General features: G+C 40.2%; 1 protein-coding gene across 2 annotated transcripts in view; it reads left to right on the top strand.

Annotated features, from left to right (window-relative positions):
* The window catches only part of MORC4 (MORC family CW-type zinc finger 4), a 58,846-nt gene that overhangs the window by 26,337 nt on the left and 13,475 nt on the right, over nt 1–19,034 (top strand). For both annotated transcript variants that reach the window (XM_058712473.1, XM_058712472.1), the window contains exons 9-14: nt 313–413; nt 10,386–10,484; nt 13,503–13,631; nt 15,803–15,871; nt 16,273–16,321; nt 17,688–17,863. In XM_058712473.1, coding sequence (XP_058568456.1) covers nt 313–413; nt 10,386–10,484; nt 13,503–13,631; nt 15,803–15,871; nt 16,273–16,321; nt 17,688–17,863 — 623 coding nt within the window. The remainder of the gene's footprint in view (nt 1–312; nt 414–10,385; nt 10,485–13,502; nt 13,632–15,802; nt 15,872–16,272; nt 16,322–17,687; nt 17,864–19,034) is intronic.

The following is a 19,034-nucleotide window of genomic DNA, read 5'->3' as shown; positions in this document are numbered from 1 at the left end:
TGGCAATCCCATAATATAAAACAGATGGAAATGGAAGTAATGTGGGTGAAGCAGAGATGGCCATTAATCCCTGGAAAATCCCAGAGAATCTATGGATCATGTGAAAATCTCTGCCTTAGAATTTATCAGAGGTTCTAATTCGATTTAATTTTTTGCAGTCTATTGAAGTGCATTTTGAGTATTTCTCTAGATGATGTACTTTCCTTGCCTTTGAATGTTATGTAACCTTTCTATTGCTGTTTAAAATCAAAAGGAAATGCCTCATACAGTCAACAGTAATGTAAATGTTGAAATTAATATTTTTCTTCTAAGCCAACTCATGGAGAAGGTGTGGGAGTGATTGGAGTCATTGAGTGCAATTTCTTAAAACCTTCCTATAACAAACAAGACTTTGAGTACACCAAGGAGTACCGGTGAGTCACTCCCGACCTGAGGTGTTTCTGATAGTTTATTCAGGTATGATTCTATTCTCTGAAACCTCTAAAATCATCTCTGAAAACCAGGCAGATAAGTTAATTTGAGAATTCTTTCCAGTCACTTTCCCAAGATTAGAGATAAAATATTTGTTTGTTTGTTTATTTATTTATTTTGAGAGAGAGAGAGTGAGAGAGAGTGTGCAGGGGAGGGGCAGAGAGAGAATACCAAGCAGGCTCCACCCTGTCAGTGCAGAGCCCCATGCAGGGCTCCATCTCATGACCGTGAGATCGTGACCTGAGCCGAAATCAAGAGTTGGATGCCTAAGCAACTGGGCCACCCAGGTGCCCCCAAAAGATTTTCTTGAAGCCAACGAACAGATTGAGAGGAAAGCAGCAGGAAGAACATGTGTGTTTTCATGGAAGCATCTTCATGGGTAAGACTAAAAATGAATTGAAAAGGAATTTGACATTGAGGCTGGAGCAGCAAGGATATTTTTAGGAGACAAAAAAGGAGTTGATGAAGCCAGGATTTAATAGTTTGTTGTAAAACTTTTGGGGAGGGATGGATAGTTCATTCTTTCCTTCACCAAGTATGAGGTATTTCCTAGGTGCCAGATACTAGAACATAGGAATGAAAGATAAGAATCCTTGATGCCTATGAACAAATGGGATGAGATATATGCAGATAAGAAACATAAATACCTATAAAATAATTGCTTCAGTGGGAGATACATGCAAAATGGGAAGAGCCTTTAAATATGCCTAAAGGAGTCAAGCAAGGCTTCACAAAGCAGATTATACCTGAGCTTAAACCTGAAGGAGAAATTGGGTTTGCTAGGTGGACAAATAGGGCAGGGACGTTCTAAGCAGAGGGAAGTATATGCAAAGACATGAAAGGGCAAGGGGTGTCCTGGGAGTATGGAGGAAGAAGACATCAGGACATTTGGTGCCATTTTCCTTGAAGCCTCAGTAGCAGATTTTAGAGTGGGGGAAAAGTATTTCCCCAAATCTTTTTTCATTTGTACACAAAAAATGTAATAGAATTAGTTAAGTGTTACACTTTAATTTATTGGCAACCATGGGAATTTTAGGTTTAGTGCTTGAAAAAGAGACAGCTGTTTGGATGGCAGCCCCAACTTAATTTCAGGGCAATTGGTTCTTGATCACTAGGGCTGCTCAGTGGGTATGGTAACTACCTGCCTCCAGTGTAAGGAAAATGGCCTTTTATAAATGTGAGATCCTCCTTTTATAATGGAGATCTTTGACTAAGACTTGACTCCTAAGAGTGAAAGCTTAGAAGTGACATCAGTTTGACACTGTCTGTGAGCCAAGTTTTTCTGTTTTTGTTTTTTGTTTATTTGGTTGTTTTTTTGAGTGAAAGGAACGTGAATTTCTGGTGATTAGCCAGGTAGTTAAGATTTGTGAAATTCAAATATTAGATATTAAAAACTATTTAATGTCTTTCTTATATCATCTTTGTCACTGCCTCCCCATATCCTTTTTAAATGTTAGAGGTATTAGACCTTGGCTTGTGATCTTTCAGCATGATGTGTTTGAGGTGATTGCAGGGGATTCAAATAGAGAGATTCCATAGACAGTAGGTTTATTTAAACATCTAGGATTTCTGCCTTAAGTGGCTTCATATCTGCTACACATTTTATTAAAAACAGGAAACTATATGTACTGTCCTACATACAGTCTTTTGAGGATAATAAATTTTCACTACTCTTATCCCAGTTCTGGCATCATTTTCCTTTTTTACTCTATTTTATATAAAATGAAAAGGTGTTTAGTTAAAAAAAAAAATAGGGGACTTTGAGAAGAGGATTAGAGAAAGCTGTCTGCTATCAGAAACCCATCCTAAGAGTATTGTAGATAATCAAAACTGCAAATGCTAAAAGAGATACCAGCCATCATACTGCTGGAATGTCTACAAATAAATCATCTGCAATATCACTGTTAATAGTTGTGGATATCAGATTTCAGCTGCACCTATCAGGGCTCAAACTTACAACATTTTTAGAGTGAGTTTCAGCTGAAGAAATATAATGAACACATACCCACTGAGCACCTCACTGGTGCATGGCACCATGGCTGGGCTTTATGGAATTTTCCAGAGAAATTCAAGACATGGTTGCTGTCTGAGGAGCTTACAGTCTGTTTGTAATAATGAATTGTCACAGATGTGAAACAATTTAGAGAGCAATAAAATGACTGTGTGATCAATCAAAACCAAATGATATGGTATAGGAAAAATGCCCTGATAAGACAGATAGGGCTTGAGATTTGTCTTACAGAATATGGGATTTAGAAACGGGGAAGGGAATTCCAGGACGTAATTATAGCATGATATAAAGCAGTGAGAACTCAGAATGGTGACAATATAGGCCATGAGGATAAGAGATAAAACTAGAGTGAAGGGAAATAGAGTCAAACGGATAGAGTAGGGCCATATCCTAGAGCAGGAGTTGACAGACTTATCCTGTGAAGGGCCAGAAAGGAAATGTTTTAGGTTTTGTGGGCCATATGGTCTCTGTCACAACTACTCAGTTCTGCTGTAGTATGAAAGCAGCCAGTCAATAAGTAAAGGAACGAGCATGTCTGTGTCTGTGTCCAGTAATTAATATATATATATATAGATAGATACACACACACACACACACACACACACACACACACACACACACAAAAGTAGGCAGTGGCCTAAATTTAGCCCCCAGGCTGTAGTTTGCCAATCCCTGTCCTGGAGCCACAGTTCCCGAACTATGTGCCCAGCTGCACATAATGAACTCATGGGGGAGCCACAGGATATTTTAGATTTTTGAGGGAATACAGTGATGCTTGACTTCTGCCTATAAATAATAGAAATAGTTTTCTACTCCTGTTGGAACAAATTACTGCGAACTTAGTGGCTGAAGACAACACTAATTTGTTCTCTTCGAGTTCTGTAGGTTAGAAGCCCAGCACAGATCTCTCACTAGGCTAAAATTAAGGTATTAGTAGGGCCACACTCCTTTCTGGGGGCTCCAGGGGGGATCCACGTCCTTGCCGTTTGCAACTTCTAGAGGCTGCTGGCATTCCTTGGCCTGTGGCCCTCTTCCTCTGTCTTCAGAACCATCAGTGGTGGGTTGAGTCCTTCTCGCATCACATGCCTCCAGTGACCTTGCTTCTGTCATCATTGCTGCATCAACTCCGATTCTGCCTCTTCTGCCCTCACTCTTCTACTTTAAAGGACCCTTGTGATTACAATTGGATAATTCACGATAATATCCCTCTCTTAAGGTCAGCTGGTAAGTAACCTTAATTCCATCTGCAACCTTAATTCCCCCTTGCCATAGAATCCTGATATAGTCACAGGTTTCAGGGATCAGTCATCAGGACAGGACCTCTTTGGAGAGGACCGAGGACCATTATTCCACCTACCACAGCCTGCCTCCTGGCCTTCGGAGATCCACTTACATCTCACATGCAAAATACATTTATCCCATCCCAACATCCCCAAACTCTCAACTATTACAGCAACTTTAAGTCTAAACTCTCATCTAACCATCAGCAGCTCAGAATCCCCAAATCTCATCATCTGAATCAGGTGTGGGTCTGATGCATCCTGGCATAAAATTCCACTCCATCTGCAGTTGTGTCCCTTTTTTTGTATTTTGCTCTCAAGATATGATGGCAAGACAAGCATAGGATACCAGTTATAGATATTCCACTTAAGACGGAAAAGAAAATTGAAGGAAAATGGAGTCACAGGTCTCAAGCAATTTCAAAATCCAGTCCAACGAATTCCATTAAATTTCAAGACCTGGGAAGAATCTTCTGGGGCTTGTGGCTTCCTCCTGTAAACTGAAGGCCCTGCCCTGTGGGCTCATGGCTGCACCCTCAGAGTCATCTTACCTTTCTCAGGAAAGGTAGCATGTATTTGCATCTGAGTTGTTGTATCAGCCTGTTTCCTGGCCTTAGAGTTTTGGAGGTCCACCAGCCTTCTTTCAATTTCATACTCTCTCCATCCCTTCAGTCCAGTCTGGCAGTTTTTGTGCTAGCACCCCATATTCAAGAACCTTGTGGGTCTCCACATGTATGTCATGGATATTCATTCGGTCAGACAAGAAGCTCTTGACAGGTCTTTCCTAGATAATCCTATTTCTATTCTTGGCTTCTGCTGAGATGGCTGTGGTGATCTGAGTCACATGTTTAATCTTTTGAAAGAGATTTTTGTGTGACCGAATGCTCTGACCTTTTGATCTGAGATGTTAGCAAAAGGTTTTGTAGCTACAGCCTTGACTTTTTCTCCAGAGCATGCTTTCCTGACAGTGAATGTCTTCATTTTAGCATCTTTTGCAATCTGCATAGGCTGAGGATGTCCAAAATCATTTAAGCCGTGGTTCCTTTTTGACATAGTTCTTTCCTGATCTCTGTATTTCCTCCCACATTTTATGTCAGCAGCAGGAAGACACCCAGCCATGCTTTCACCACTTTACTTGGAAATCTCCTCAGCTAAATGTCTAGTTACATCATTTACAAGTTCTGCTTTTCCACAGAACTATAGGACCCAATTCTGCTAAGCTTGCTGCCACTGTGTAACAAGGACCACCTTCCCTCACATTTTCCATCAGCATGTTCTTCATTTCCTTCTGAGCCTTCACCGGCAGCACCATTAACATCCCTAATTCTCCTAGCCATCTGTTCACAGTGATTCAGATAGTCTCTGAGGACATTTTTGTTTTCTCTATCACGCTCCTCACTTCCATCTGAGCCCTCACCACAGAGCTGTTTAGTATCCGTATTTCTACCCACAGTCTGTTCAATCTAGAACCTAGATTACAATCTCGGCAATTTGTGTCATACTCCTTAAATTCGTTCAGCCTCTGCCCACTGCTCAACTCTAAAGCTGCTTCTGCATGTATGGGTATTTGTCACAGCAGTACCCCATTTCCAGATACCAAAATCTGTTGCATTCCTTTTGAGTACACCATATCTTTGTGAATCTGGGTTTTTGGTGGTTGCTGTGATAAAAAGTAATACATGAAAGTCAGTGTTGAATAAGAAGTGAGGGAAACTGTGTCCACTTTCATTCCAAGGTTCGAGTAGGGGTTCAGTACCCAACAGGCATGCACACACTTCCCATTAGTAATTGTGACTATTTTAAGAATGAAATAATTTATTTTCAATTCATGTGCATTGATTTCTCAAATAAATGCTACATTTTAGAACATAAATACCAAATATAAATGCTACATTTTAGAACATAAATACCAAACATAAATTGTTTGGACCTAACTGTTTAATAACTAGAACTGGTACATACCACTTTTGACCCAAAGATGCCATGAAAAACTTGAGACTTCAGGGTGCCATGAACCAAGAAAGTCTGAGAACTTCTGTCTTAGAGGGATGTTGGATAGAGTAGTTGACGCCTCAGATGGTGACACTTCATTGTGTATTCTTGAATAGGGGAGTGACTTGAAACAATTCTAAAGAATATAGTTTGTTATAACTGTGTACTGCTTTGTGGTTTATAAGATCCTTTACATGAATCAGGTCAGCTGACAAATCTGGAAACAGGGTACAGGAAGGATTAAAGGCCCTTTATTGGAGGGACACCTGAGTGGCAGTTGAGTGTCTGACTCTTGATTTCGGTTCAAGTCATGAACTCACAGTTCGTGAGATTGAGCCCCGTGTCAGGCTCTGCGCTGACAACAAGGAGCCTGCTTGGGATTCTCTCTCCCTCTCTGTCTACCCCTCTCCTGCTCACACATGCATATGCGCACACATGCATGTGTTCTCTTTCAAAATAAATAAACTTTAAAGGCTATTGGAGTAACTTAGGTGTGAGGTGAACGTCTGAAATAAGAATAGCTGTGAAAAAGGAAGGGTACAACAGACACTGTGAAGAAAAGTTCAAAAGATTTTGGTGACAGATAAGGCATATAAAGGAGAGGGAAGAATCAAAGATCACTGCAAAGTCTCAAATGTAGTACACTGGGATATTGGCAGGATCATTGATAGAATTAATGACGTTGGGAAAAGGAATAGTTTCATGGAGTGGTGATGGTAGAAACTAGCCTATAGGGGATTAAGACAAGAGAATGAAGAGGAGATAGTGTCTAGTCACATACACCAGGATTGGGGAAGTGGAAGGAGATTAATAGAACAGTGAAGTCAAGCCAGGGTTTTTTGAGAAGAACTGGAATTTGAGAATCCATAATAACAGTATCTTGGTTAAGGTGGTGGTTACATGACTGTATACCTTTGTTAAAACTGATAGAACAACACACTTAAAAAGATGCATTTCACTCTGTGTAAATTTTACCTGAATACATGAGAACAGAGCTTTAGTTTTCTTTTTAGTGAAGATACAATGCACATACCATTAATGTCACTGTTTTTAAGTGTACACTACAGAGGGTTTTAGTATATTCACAAATCGTTCAACTATCACCTCTACCTAACTCCAAAACTTTTCCACCACCCCAAAAAGCAACCACTTGTCCACTAGCAGCCACTCCACACTTCCCCTTCTCCAACCCCTGGGAACCACACAATCTACTTCCCTTTTTTCCCAATTTTCTTTTTATTGTGGTAAAATATTGTGGTAAAATAAAATTTACCATCTTAGGCATTTTTAAGTGTATAGTTAAGTGGCATTAAGTATATTCATACTGTTATGCAACCATCGCCACCATTCATCCCCAGAACTCTTTTCATCTTGCAAAACTGAAATTCTATACCTATTAAACCATAATTCCCCATTCCCACTTCCCCAGCCCTTGGCAGCCACCATTCTACTTTCTGTCTCTACGATTTTGACTACTTGAAGTACCTCATGTAAGTGAAATCGTATAGTAATTTGTCTTTTTGTGACTGGCTTATTTTCACTTAGCATAATGTCTTTGGGCTTCATCCATGTTGTAGCCTGTGTCAAAATTTCCTTCCTTCTTGGGGCGCCTGGGTGGCTCAGTCGGTTAAGCGGCTGACTTCAGCTCAGGTCATGATCTCGCGGTCCGTGAGTTCGAGCCCCGCGTCGGGCTCTGTGCTGACAGCTCAGAGCCTGGAGCCTGTTTCGGATTCTGTGTCTCCCTCTCTCTGCCCCTCCCCTGTTCATGCTCTGTCTCTCTCTGTCTCAAAAATAAATAAACGTTAAAAAAAAAAGTTTAAAAAAAAATTTCCTTCCTTCTTTAAGGCAGAATAATAATCACACACACACACACATATGCACAGTACATCTCGCTTATCCATTGGTCCATCAACAGACACTTGGGCTGCTTCCACGTTCTAGCTTTTGTGATTCATAGTTTATTTGGTCGGATATTAGTATAGACATCATTTATCTCTTTTAGTTACTATTTACCAATAGCCTTTCCTGTCCTTTCACTTTCAAACTATTTGTGTCTTTTTTTCAAGTTTTTATTTATTTATTTTGAGAGAGAGAAAGAGAGTGCAGGAGGGACAGAGAGAATCCCAAGTAAGCTCCGCACTGTCAACATGGAGCCCAATGCAGGGCTCAAACCCACAAACCATGAGATCATGACCTGAGCTGAAGTCTGACACTTATCTGACTGAGCCACCCAGGCGCCCCCTATTTGTGTCTTTTTTTTTTATCTGAAGTTCATTTCCTGTAGGCAGTATATATTTAAACCATGTGGTTTTGTTTTGTTTTGTTTTTACCCATTACACCAATCTGTTTTTTGACTGGAGAGTTTAAACCGTTTACATTTAAAGCACTTACTGATAAGGAGGGACTTCTGTCATTTTGCTCCGTTTTCTGTATGGCTTCTAAGATTTTTTTTGCCCCTCATTTCCTCTATTACTGTCTTCTTTTGTGTTCAGTTGATTTTTTATAGTGAAAGATCTATTCCTAATTTCTTTTTGTGTATATTCTCTAGCTGTTTTCTTTGTGGCTACCATGGGATGACATGATCCTGTGATCAGGAGCAGCAAACAGCAGTCAGAGTACAGATAGCTTGTATTTGGAGGCAGGTTTATTTTGCCCACACTGGCCCCTATAAGCTGCTCTTAAAGTATGTGCACAGCTTCCTGCCATGGGGGCTGTGCGTGGATGGGAGATGGGTAGTTGCTGCCTTTCTAAGAGCTGAAATGTGTCAGTTTACCACTCAAGCCTTCTCCAGAATCCCATCTAATCTACTTCTTTTAAAAATAGTTTTAGGGGCGCCTGGGTGGCGCAGTCGGTTAAGCGTCCGACTTCAGCCAGGTCACGATCTCGCGGTCCGTGAGTTCGAGCCCCGCGTCAGGCTCTGGGCTGATGGCTCGGAGCCTGGAGCCCGTTTCCGATTCTGTGTCTCCCTCTCTCTCTGCCCCTCCCCCGTTCATGCTCTGTCTCTCTCTGTCCCAAAAATAAATAAAAAACGTTGAAAAAAAAATTAAAAAAAAATAGTTTTAAAATAGAGGGCTCCTGGGTGGCTCAGTCGGTTAAGCATCCGACTTCAGCTCAGGTCATGATCTCGCGGTTTGCGAGTTTGAGCCCCGTGTCAGGCTCTGTGCTGACAGCTGAGAGCCTGGAGCTTCCTTCAGAGTCTGTGTCTCCCCATCTCTCTGCCCCTCCCTTGCTCATGCTCTCTTTCTCTCTGTCTCTCAATAATAAATAAACTTTAAAAAATTTAAAAATATTTTTAAAATAGAATTTAAAGAGAAGACAAGAAACCGTTCTTCATCCGTGACTTGAAGGAAAGATATAATCATAAAAGTATGAACGTTAGTAGGTTGGAGTAGAGTAAGTGTTTGTGGGAGGGCTCACATATAATGACTTTATTCTTTTCTGTGTAGTCAGAATCTAATTTAATATTAGTAAGGTGGAGGTAAGGAAGAATTCCTTTTAAGGAGAGATGAGGCCTACAAAACCCTTGGGCAATGATCCAAGAAGTCCAAAGATTTTTTTTTTTAAATCATAAATTTGTAGTATACCAGGTGTGTACAACTCGACATTATTTTGTGATCCTAGGTTCAAGGGGCGCCTGGGTGGCTCAGTCGGTTAAGCATCCAAATTTGGCTCAGGTCGTGATCTCTTGGTTCATGGGTTCAAGCTCTGTATCGGGCTGTATGCTGACAGCTCAGAGTCTGGATCCTGCTTTGGATTCTGTGTCTCCTCTCTCTGCCCCTCCCCTGCTTGTGAGCGCTCTCTCTCTCTCTCTCTCTCAAAAATAAATAAACATTAAGTTTTTTTATTTAAAAAATTGTAATCCTAGGTTCTAGAATTAAATAGGAATTCGTCACTCGAATTGACAGTTTTTAAACGTGAAGTTTAAAAAAAAGTAAAATTCAGGTTTTGTCTTCTACACCTTACATTGTTTGACCCTACGTTTACTGTTGTTCATTTGGAAAGAGAAATAAAGGAGACTGAGCAAGAGCCAGAGCTGGGGTCCAGCCTCCACTAACGGATATGTAGTGGAAGGTTGTAGGGGACTTTGTTGTCCATTGGTGTTGTAACTTCTGTGATCAACATTTGAATGAAGAACTGTGTAGACATTTTTATGTTAGTATTTGATTTATTTCTAATACATAGGGTACAGCATTTGATCCCTGACTTTCAATTTGGTCCTGAATTGTTCACCTGTAGTCATCTGACAGTCTGAGCAGCTCCCCCTTAATCTTACCAGTATTTGGTTCTGTCCTAGCTCTGCAATTTAGTCTTCTGTCATTGTCTAGAATGTCATCTCTCCCACTTCGTGATTCTAAAAGACCTGAAAATTTGAAGAATACAGTATTTCTTAGGACTTGTGACCATTTTACCTTTTCAACTAAAGCGACTAGTCAACAGTATGACTTCGTCATTTTGACATGTAATTTGCAAAGGCAGTAGATTCCCATCCTGGTTTCTGAAAGTGTAGATGTTCACACTTAGGCTGAATATTCTACATTGGTGGCCTCTATTAAATGGGAGCACCTTAGAGATCATAAAATTGTTCAACAGATCCTCAGCATTGATATGCTTCTTCTTCCTTCTTCTTTCAGGTTGACAATAAATGCCCTTGCCCAGAAGCTCAATGCTTATTGGAAGGAAAAGACCTCCCAAGAGAATTTTGAGACCTCAGCCATAGCCAGGCCAATACCGTGAGTAGTAAATGTAGAATATAGAAGTGTCAGGGGTTAATGTCCATAGAGCAAATGGAAGGAACAAGGGTAAGATGGTGCTTTCACATAGGAAGTTTAATTAACTAAAAATAGGAAATCACAGGTACTGATTTCATCATTCTCTAGACCTCTTCATTCTGGTTTAACACTTGTGTGGCTTGGGTCATAAATATGCAGAGTTTAGTACTGTCAGTTTATCCTACAGGCAGTGTGATATAGTGGAAGATGATGACCATTTAAATGAGACACTCCTGGGTTGAAACTCTGGATCTGCTTAATAGTTTGGGTGAGCTTGGGTAAGTAAGTTACTATACCTCTGTAAGAATATGAAATGAGCATAACATTTGTAGCATAGTGCCTGGCATATAGTAGGTGTTCAGAAATGTTAGCAAACTTCCCTTCTCTTTATTCTTAGTGAACATTGTTGGACCTGTACCAAGGCATTTGAGGGTAGAAGTAGAGAACCCAGCATATCAGGAAAAAGGTAGAATTTATTGAGTCTAGGATGGCAAATTACATACAGAAGTGTGGATCAGGATGACATGCCTCAGTAACCAGGAAAGGGTAAAACAGAGAAGATAGAATACATACCAACACATATATAATCAGTTACACCCCTATCATGACAAGGATTAGAGTGTTAAAAGATTTTGGGGTTGACACCCATGCACTTTTTTTTTAATGGAAGTTATCAGGCAAATGTATGATACAAAATTTTGTTTTGGTGCAACATGACTGACTGTTGTGTGAATAACACTCTAAAGATCTCTGCTCATGTATAACCTCTGTGGTTTTCAAAGAAATTCCAGCTAGGACAAGATGCCATTTTTTGCCTTTCAAATAAGCAGTGATTAATGCCATTAAACAGATGTTCATATATTGCTAGAGAGTGTGTGTATATGTTATTCAACCTTTCTGGAGGCAGAATTGTAATAATTATTATTCTTTATTGAGTACTTACATGCCAGTCAACTGGTCTAAGTTTTTTACATGTATTTAGATTTATTGAATCGTTACAACAACCCTGTGGGATAGACAGATGGTATTATTACCTTTTTACTGACACTGATATACTGAGAGCTTAAGTAACTTGCTCAAGATGAAACAAGTAGAAAGTGGTAGATACGAAGTTCAAATATAGGCAGTCAGACCCCCAAGCCCAAGTGCTTAGCCATGACGCTCTTCTGGAAGGATGCAGTAGGGGAGTATGGATGGTACAGCCCCTTCAACTACCTATTTATTGCAATCACAGCTAAATGCCTCTCCTGTCTGCCTGGTTGGAAGGATCCTCCATAGTCTGATGTAGCCTAAGGCAAGGATTTGCTGTCTCTAATGCTTCTCTCCAAGGCAGTCACATTGGCATGCTTCTACATGCAACTCTTCTGTGCATCCACATGCCAAACCAAAGCCAACACCACCTTTCCTCTTCCCTCCCATTGCTGCTGAAACTGCCCTTTGCTGTCTCTGGCTCTAAATTAAGCAGTAGCTGTATGGAAATAAATAGACACCAGAGGTCAGGCCTGAGCTTAGAGCTTGGAAGTTTCAAGGCTAGAGCAGCCTGGAACTAGGAGATAAGGAAGCCATATGTCCAAAAACACGTACGAATTTTCCATGTTAAAACAGACTTTTTTTTTTTAATTTTTTTTTCAACGTTTTTAATTTATTTTTGGGACAGAGAGAGACAGAGCATGAACGGGGGAGGGGCAGAGAGAGAGGGAGACACAGAATCGGAAGCAGGCTCCAGGCTCTGAGCCATCAGCCCAGAGCCCGACACGGGGCTCAAACTCACGGACCGCGAGATCGTGACCTGGCTGAAGTCGGACGCTTAACCGACTGCGCCACCCAGGCGCCCCTAAAACAGACTTTTAAACAAGAAGAAGACACTGTTTGAGTGGTAGAAATATGCATGCCTTTTATTTTCTTTTTCATATCTTCCTGTGTTTTCCAGTTTTTCTGTAATGAGCTTATATTACTCCTATAACTAGAAAAAAAGCATTATTTAAACAAAATAAAGACTAAAGAAAAAGATACAAACTAAGACATAAAAGAACTCTGTCACTATTGAAAATGGCTACTGGTAAGAGCAGTATAAATGTGACATACGCACATCATGCTCTAAGCTAAATTACATGTTTCTCAGACTGACCCTTGGTACCCCTGTGCCCTCTTTCTGTTTCTTTTCTCCAGCCTTCTCCCTCCAGTCTGCTTTTCACACCTTAGTTGCTGACTACTTCTGTTCTATATGGACCACCTCCTTTCATAGAGAAACACATTTGCTTTAAGGTGTAGGTGACTGGGTTATGCTTCCTGGCAGGGATTTGAGTGGCTTTGTATCTTAAGCATAGACCTCTAGAAGGATTTTGCCTTAATTTCACTCAGTTGTCAGACTGAAGCCACCCTTTCTAGTTATGAGATTTAATCACATTTATAGGAGTTTTTAAGATTAATGTTGAGGATACCAACCTAATAAAATTTTGGTTGAAGTATAACCAAAGACTTTTAAATGGACAAAAAGAGAGGACTAGGGAGTCTGCGGGGAAATGGGGAAGACTTTTTGATGATGATGCTTCTGTGACCCCCACAAATACATTTTAAACTTGATACACAGTTGGATAGAAGCAAATACAATGATTATATGGGTTTTATTTCTTGGTAATATTGTAATATATATTCTTCCTTGTTAATTTTAGAGTTAAAATGATCCTCTTGTTTGCTTAGAACAAGAGATACTGGAAAATATTATTTAGTTCCATAAATAATGGTAGCTTACCATGTTAAGACTGGTTACTATTTTTCTTATCCATGTTTGGTATAATTCTATTATTATTTTCTTTGTGAAGTTCAAGATGTGTGTTTTAAACACTTAGACCATAACATTACAGTTCTAACACAATTCATATATAAAATTTTATTCTTTCCCTTTTAGGGTGTGCCTTTCTAACATAAGAGCACAGAGCTAGGATATACACAGTCATACTTCTGTTTTCCTTCATTCAGGAAGATTCCCGACCAGACATGGGTACAGTGTGATGAGTGTCTTAAATGGAGGAAGCTTCCTGGCAAGGTTGATCCATCTACATTACCTGCAAGATGGTTCTGTTACTATAATTCCCATCCAAAGTACAGGTAAGGTTATTATGCCAGAGAAAATGCCTGATTTGTCTCTCTGTTCTAAAACACTTACAAAAAGCTCTTTTGAGTACAGTTGACATATAATGTTACATTGGTTTCATATGTATGGCATGAGCATAGTGACTCAGTAACTCTGTATGTTACACTGTGCTCACAAGTGTGGCTACCATCTGTCACCGTATGGCACTATTACACTACCACTGACTGTATTGCCCATGCTCTACCTCTTTTTCCCGTGACTTACTCATTCCATAACTGGACTCCCACTCCCTTTCACTCACTTTGCCCACTAAAACACTTTTTATCTCAAGTCTATACTCTTCAGCCTGGCATCCAAGCCCCTTGCTAACTGATCCCACCCTATCTACCCAACCTTATTTTTCACTGTACTTAACCCAAATCATATGCTTTAGCCAGGCTTCTGGCTTCAGTATTTCCAACACATGCCATGCTTATTCCCTCCCCCATGACTCGATAGTGTTATTCTGCTTGCTTACAGTGACGTTCTGCATTCCATCTGCCTATCCAAATCATATCCATCTGGGAAGCTTAAGTATTTTGTGTGATACTTCTCCTGTTGACAATAGTTTACAGTGATTTTATGCTAGCTTCCCATGGTATTTAATTCTTAACATTTGTTTGCATACTGTTTTGTATTTTTTTAGATGCTTTTCATATGTATGTGCTTTGGCTCTTCAAAAGATTGTAAACTATTCAAGAACAAGGACTTTACATTTTACGTTTAGTTGATGATTTCACTCATATGCTTCCTATGCCTGAATCTATTATAGTACATATTGTACATTTAATGCCATTTGTTTGCATGTCCCTTGCAGCATCTAACATCTAGATAGTGCCTGGCATACCCACGAGCATTTATTTCAATTTAACAAATATTTATTTGACTCAGTAATCACAGAGACTCAAAATAATTATCCTGTTTGCTTCAATTAGCTGTGATTTTCTTAATATTTTTTCTGCACAATAGACAGCAGTAGAAAAAAAGGCACTAAAACAGGGTATGCTTTTTAGAAAAAAATGTTTAAAATGGAGGAAATTCAGTAAGTGAGGTCTAGGTCTGTAATGAGTAAGCATTCCCCCATAGTCTCCAGATGTGCCTAAGCACCTCTTCCTGAAGAATAACTGGGATTGTGTGATTGGAATATGGGACTGAGTGCTTAGGAGTCTCATTTTTTAATCCTGTATCTTCTGTCAGTTTCTACTCAATCTGGGAGACATACCCTTCCAGGACACTGCCTCCTTATAAAATGGGTGTAATGGGCGCCTGAGTGACTCAGTTGGTTAAGTGTCTGACTCTTGATTTCAGCTCAGGTCATGATTTCATGGTTCCATGGGATCAAACCCCACACGGGGCTATGTGCTGATAGTGTGGAACCTTCTTGGAATTCTCTCTCTCTCAAGATAAATAAATAAACTTTAAAATAAAATAGTTTTAATAGAGGGTTTCCAACTATTACTAATTTTTGTTTATTTGTTCCTAGGACTGCTTTTGATCTTTGAATATACTTTCTAGTACTCCTTTTAGTGTTAACTCCTAAAATTCTCTTCCTTTTGCTTTACATATAACAGATGTCTTTCAATTTATAGAATCCTCCTTTCTCTCCTCTTTGCTAATCTGTTGTGTGGTTTTTGCAGTGTAAGCTCCTAATCCCTTACTGTTTCTCTCTCTCATAGCCTTTGATTTTCTTCAGGCATCATCACCTAGTTTAGGGATTCTCGTGCTTCTAAACTGCACTTTGGGAATTACTTTCTTAGTAAACAAGAGGCAAAAGACCCAGGTTCTACTCTTAACAATAATCTCTGTATGGAACCTCAAACAGGTCTCTCTTGAAACTCACTGTGTAAAAATAAAGATTATGCTTCTTGCTGTCCACCATAATAGGAACTTTGTAGCTGTCAAATACTTTGAATGTCATGGGAGAAAGGTGATATATGCACCAAAAGAATTAGATGATGCCTTGAAATAAGAATTGCTGCATGTTAACCTGCATACAGGTTTTATAATGTGGGTGGAATCTGAACTCTGTGAGGTTAGAGGGTTGTTAACCTCAATGACCTGTCTTGTCATAGTTGTAAGGAAAGTAAAAGGTAAAACTGAAAAGCACATTTTGTTTCCAAAAGATGATTTCTTCTCTGTACTGCAGGAGATGCTCTGTTCCAGAGGAGCAAGAACTCATCGATGAAGACCTGTACTTGAACAAAGCCAAGAAACAGTTGAGTATACTTAAGGTTCTAGATCATAAGGTAGAGGAGCCTGACTCTCATAGGACAGGGGACCTTTGAGAAGAGAGATTTTTTTTTCTTTTTTGATTTTTAACTATTTCCCTCTCACTTCTCTATTCTACCAGTTCTTTATTCCTGCTGATCATCACCTGAGTGTCTAATTAGTGATTGTCTTTAGTCTCTTACCTTCCCCTCCCTGTCTCTCGCTTGATGGGGCATTTGAACTCTCTCTTAAGTAGCAGAGTTTAGGAAGGCACCCTCAGTTATTCAGTGAGGCCCACACTATTTTTAAATTGGTAGGAACATTGTATATAACCTAAATCTGCAATTGGTAATCCATTTCAGATGGAGAAATTTCATGAATGAACTAAATAGCACTTTTATCTTCTAGAGATCAAGCTCTTGAGAAGATGCTGCCAGTGGACAGTGAGCACCACCAGGTGAGAGACAGCCCATCGTCTTTTTTTTCTCACACGAAATTTTCCCCAACAGAGGACATAGGTGGAAGGAAGCAACAATCTTGAAAGCTGCATAAAAATCATGAAACATTTCTCCTGGTGGTCTTTTTTTCTGTTGAATCTTTTGATTTTGCTTTGATCTCCTGTTACTGATGTTCAGATCGCCAAAAATAGAAGAGCCAAATCATATATTTCCCAGATTGGGATTCCATACTGATTCTGGACAGTGTGAATATCACATTCAATGTCACAGAATATTCAGGGTTGCATTCCATTCTCATACAGGCTGCTCCTGTTGAGTGTCTGTTTTTTCCTCAATCTCCTTTCTTCCAGGATTCAGGGGTGATTCCTTCCTCCTTCCTCTTGGGAAGAAGGGGTGGTTCTTTGTGCCCCTCCCCTCTCCCCGCTTTCAGGCTGGCTGGCTTTATAAAGACTCTGCTGTTTTGAATTTTCAGGAGCACTGTCTCTCGGACATGGTTGCCCAGCTCCGGACGCTGAAGGGTGCAATAAGGTTGGCCGTCCTCTCAGGGACACTCCTTTCCTGACAGCCACCATAGCACCCATGTATCTTCCCCACCCAACCTTGCCTTTCTGCATGATTGTCCTCTTGACCCTCTTTCCCAGAGATATCTGCTAGTCGCATGTTAGATTCACCTTCTACCCACTCAATCAGGGTAGGTCAGACTGGTGAGGATAGAGGCAATTTATTCTTCTGACATCCTACCGAGACCCGGGTATATGAATACACAGGTTTCAGACCCTAATGTCTTGGCTTAGTAGTCTGATCTGGAGATTGGGAGATTTCCTGGGACCGCCCTGTCCTCATTCAGTTTGCCTTCCCATTACATCCCTCCACCTTCATCATCTGTACTGTCTTCATAAGCTGGCTCTTCCACAAGATCTTAGATGCATGTCTCTGTGTGTGTGCATTGTGGATATACATTAGTCTCTCGCATGCATTTCTCCAAAACCAGCACTGACACTCGCTGCAATGCTTATTCCCTCCACCCCTGCCAGCATCACAGATTTCAGAGGAGTGAAAACCCAGCCTTAAAACTGGGTCACAGGAGAGAATTAGGTGGTGATTAGGGGGCCTGGGTTTTATGTTGTGGGTGGGATGACTGTAGGAGCTAATAAGTGAGTTGGGGAGGTCTGTCCAGCTGATAAGGTTATAACTGAACTGGGTTCAGTGTTCTAGTGTACATTGCCGTGTGCTGTTTGTTTTGTGTAAGAAACCAGTTTCTTTTTATTTGGCCAAGTGTTTTCTCCGAGCATCAGAAGGATTGACTCATCCTTTGATATTTCATTTGAAATTAGGATTTTTATGAATCACTTCTCTCTTTGTTAGGTGTTCACTAATCCACTGAGGATTCCTGCTATTCAAGATATGGATGAATTGAACAATAAGACAATTGGATATGAGGGAATTGATAGTCCTAGCCGGCCTCCATCTGTTGGAGAAGAAAGCAGGACACCTTCTCTTCAGCTTAAGCCTCTGGATTCCAGTATTTTTCAATTTTCCAGGTGGGTAAAACATAGTCTCTCTTCAATAGTAAGCCTCAGGTCCATTTTCCTGTAAAGTAGGTATGGTTATCGTGTTTATGTGTATGTTTCTCCTAAGGCCTAGCATGGAACTCAGATGGAGAAACACCATTTGGAGCTGATAGACTTGTGTGTTGCATGTATTTCCAATTTTTTTGACATTACACCTGCTATGTCAAGTCTGTCTGTCTCTTTTGAGCTAGTCATCTGACAAATACTCGTTTATGTATTATGTCTTCACATTATGTTGGGAACTATGTGAATGAAATAACGGGCATGAAAACTCTTTGAAAAGCATAATATGCAATCCAGATATAAAGGAGTGGTACCTAGATAAGCATTACTTCTCTCCTTACATTCAGTCCTGTAGGGCCCCGTAGGCCTAACATGTTGGTCACATATAAATAATAACCATTAGAAGTTTGTGTCAGTATTGGTATGAGTTTAGTCAGGGTCTTCCCATGTCCATCTTCTAGCACCTCCTCAGTACGATTTTGTTCATCTTTATAACAGGAAGAAGCATACCTTTCCTTTTTCTTAAATAACAGGAGTGTTTGAAGTGCTGAAAGATATGACTGCCCCTCTACTACCATGAGACTGCAACTCAGGGCTCCTAATTATGACTTGCCTTCTCCTCTCTACTATGCTTCTCACTTCTGGCAGGGCCAAACCATAAGGCAGATAACAGAGTTGCTCTCTAAAAGTAGAAACTTCTGCAGTCATCAGTAATGTGACGATTATATAAAGGGTTGTTTTCTTCTTAGGTGGGTCTCTTCAGCTTCTCATCTAGATAGACATCTCTGCGTGTGTGCAGGTCCCCTATTCTGTGATTCTTCACAATTAAGCCCCATAGATAATGGAAGAATTGCATGACCCCCCTTCAATACCCCACCCCGAACATGAGCAGAAAGTCTCAAGAGGAAGTAAGCTATTAGGAGTAAAACTAACACAACGCTAAAGGAATTAAATGAAAATCTGTATGAAATCATCTAGAACAGTGCCTTGGAAGATAATAGGTACTCAGTAACTAATGTTAAATCTGAGTGATACTGGAGTATCACTGGAGTGCTGAAGGAGCAATTTCTAAGATTGAACTGTGCCACAAAATATAATCCATTCAGTGTCAGGGCCTTGAGTCTAATTCGACTCTGTT

This window comes from Neofelis nebulosa, chromosome X (assembly GCF_028018385.1).
Source record: "Neofelis nebulosa isolate mNeoNeb1 chromosome X, mNeoNeb1.pri, whole genome shotgun sequence".
NCBI lineage: Eukaryota > Metazoa > Chordata > Mammalia > Carnivora > Felidae > Neofelis > Neofelis nebulosa.
This window is presented reverse-complemented; position numbering and strand designations above follow the sequence as displayed.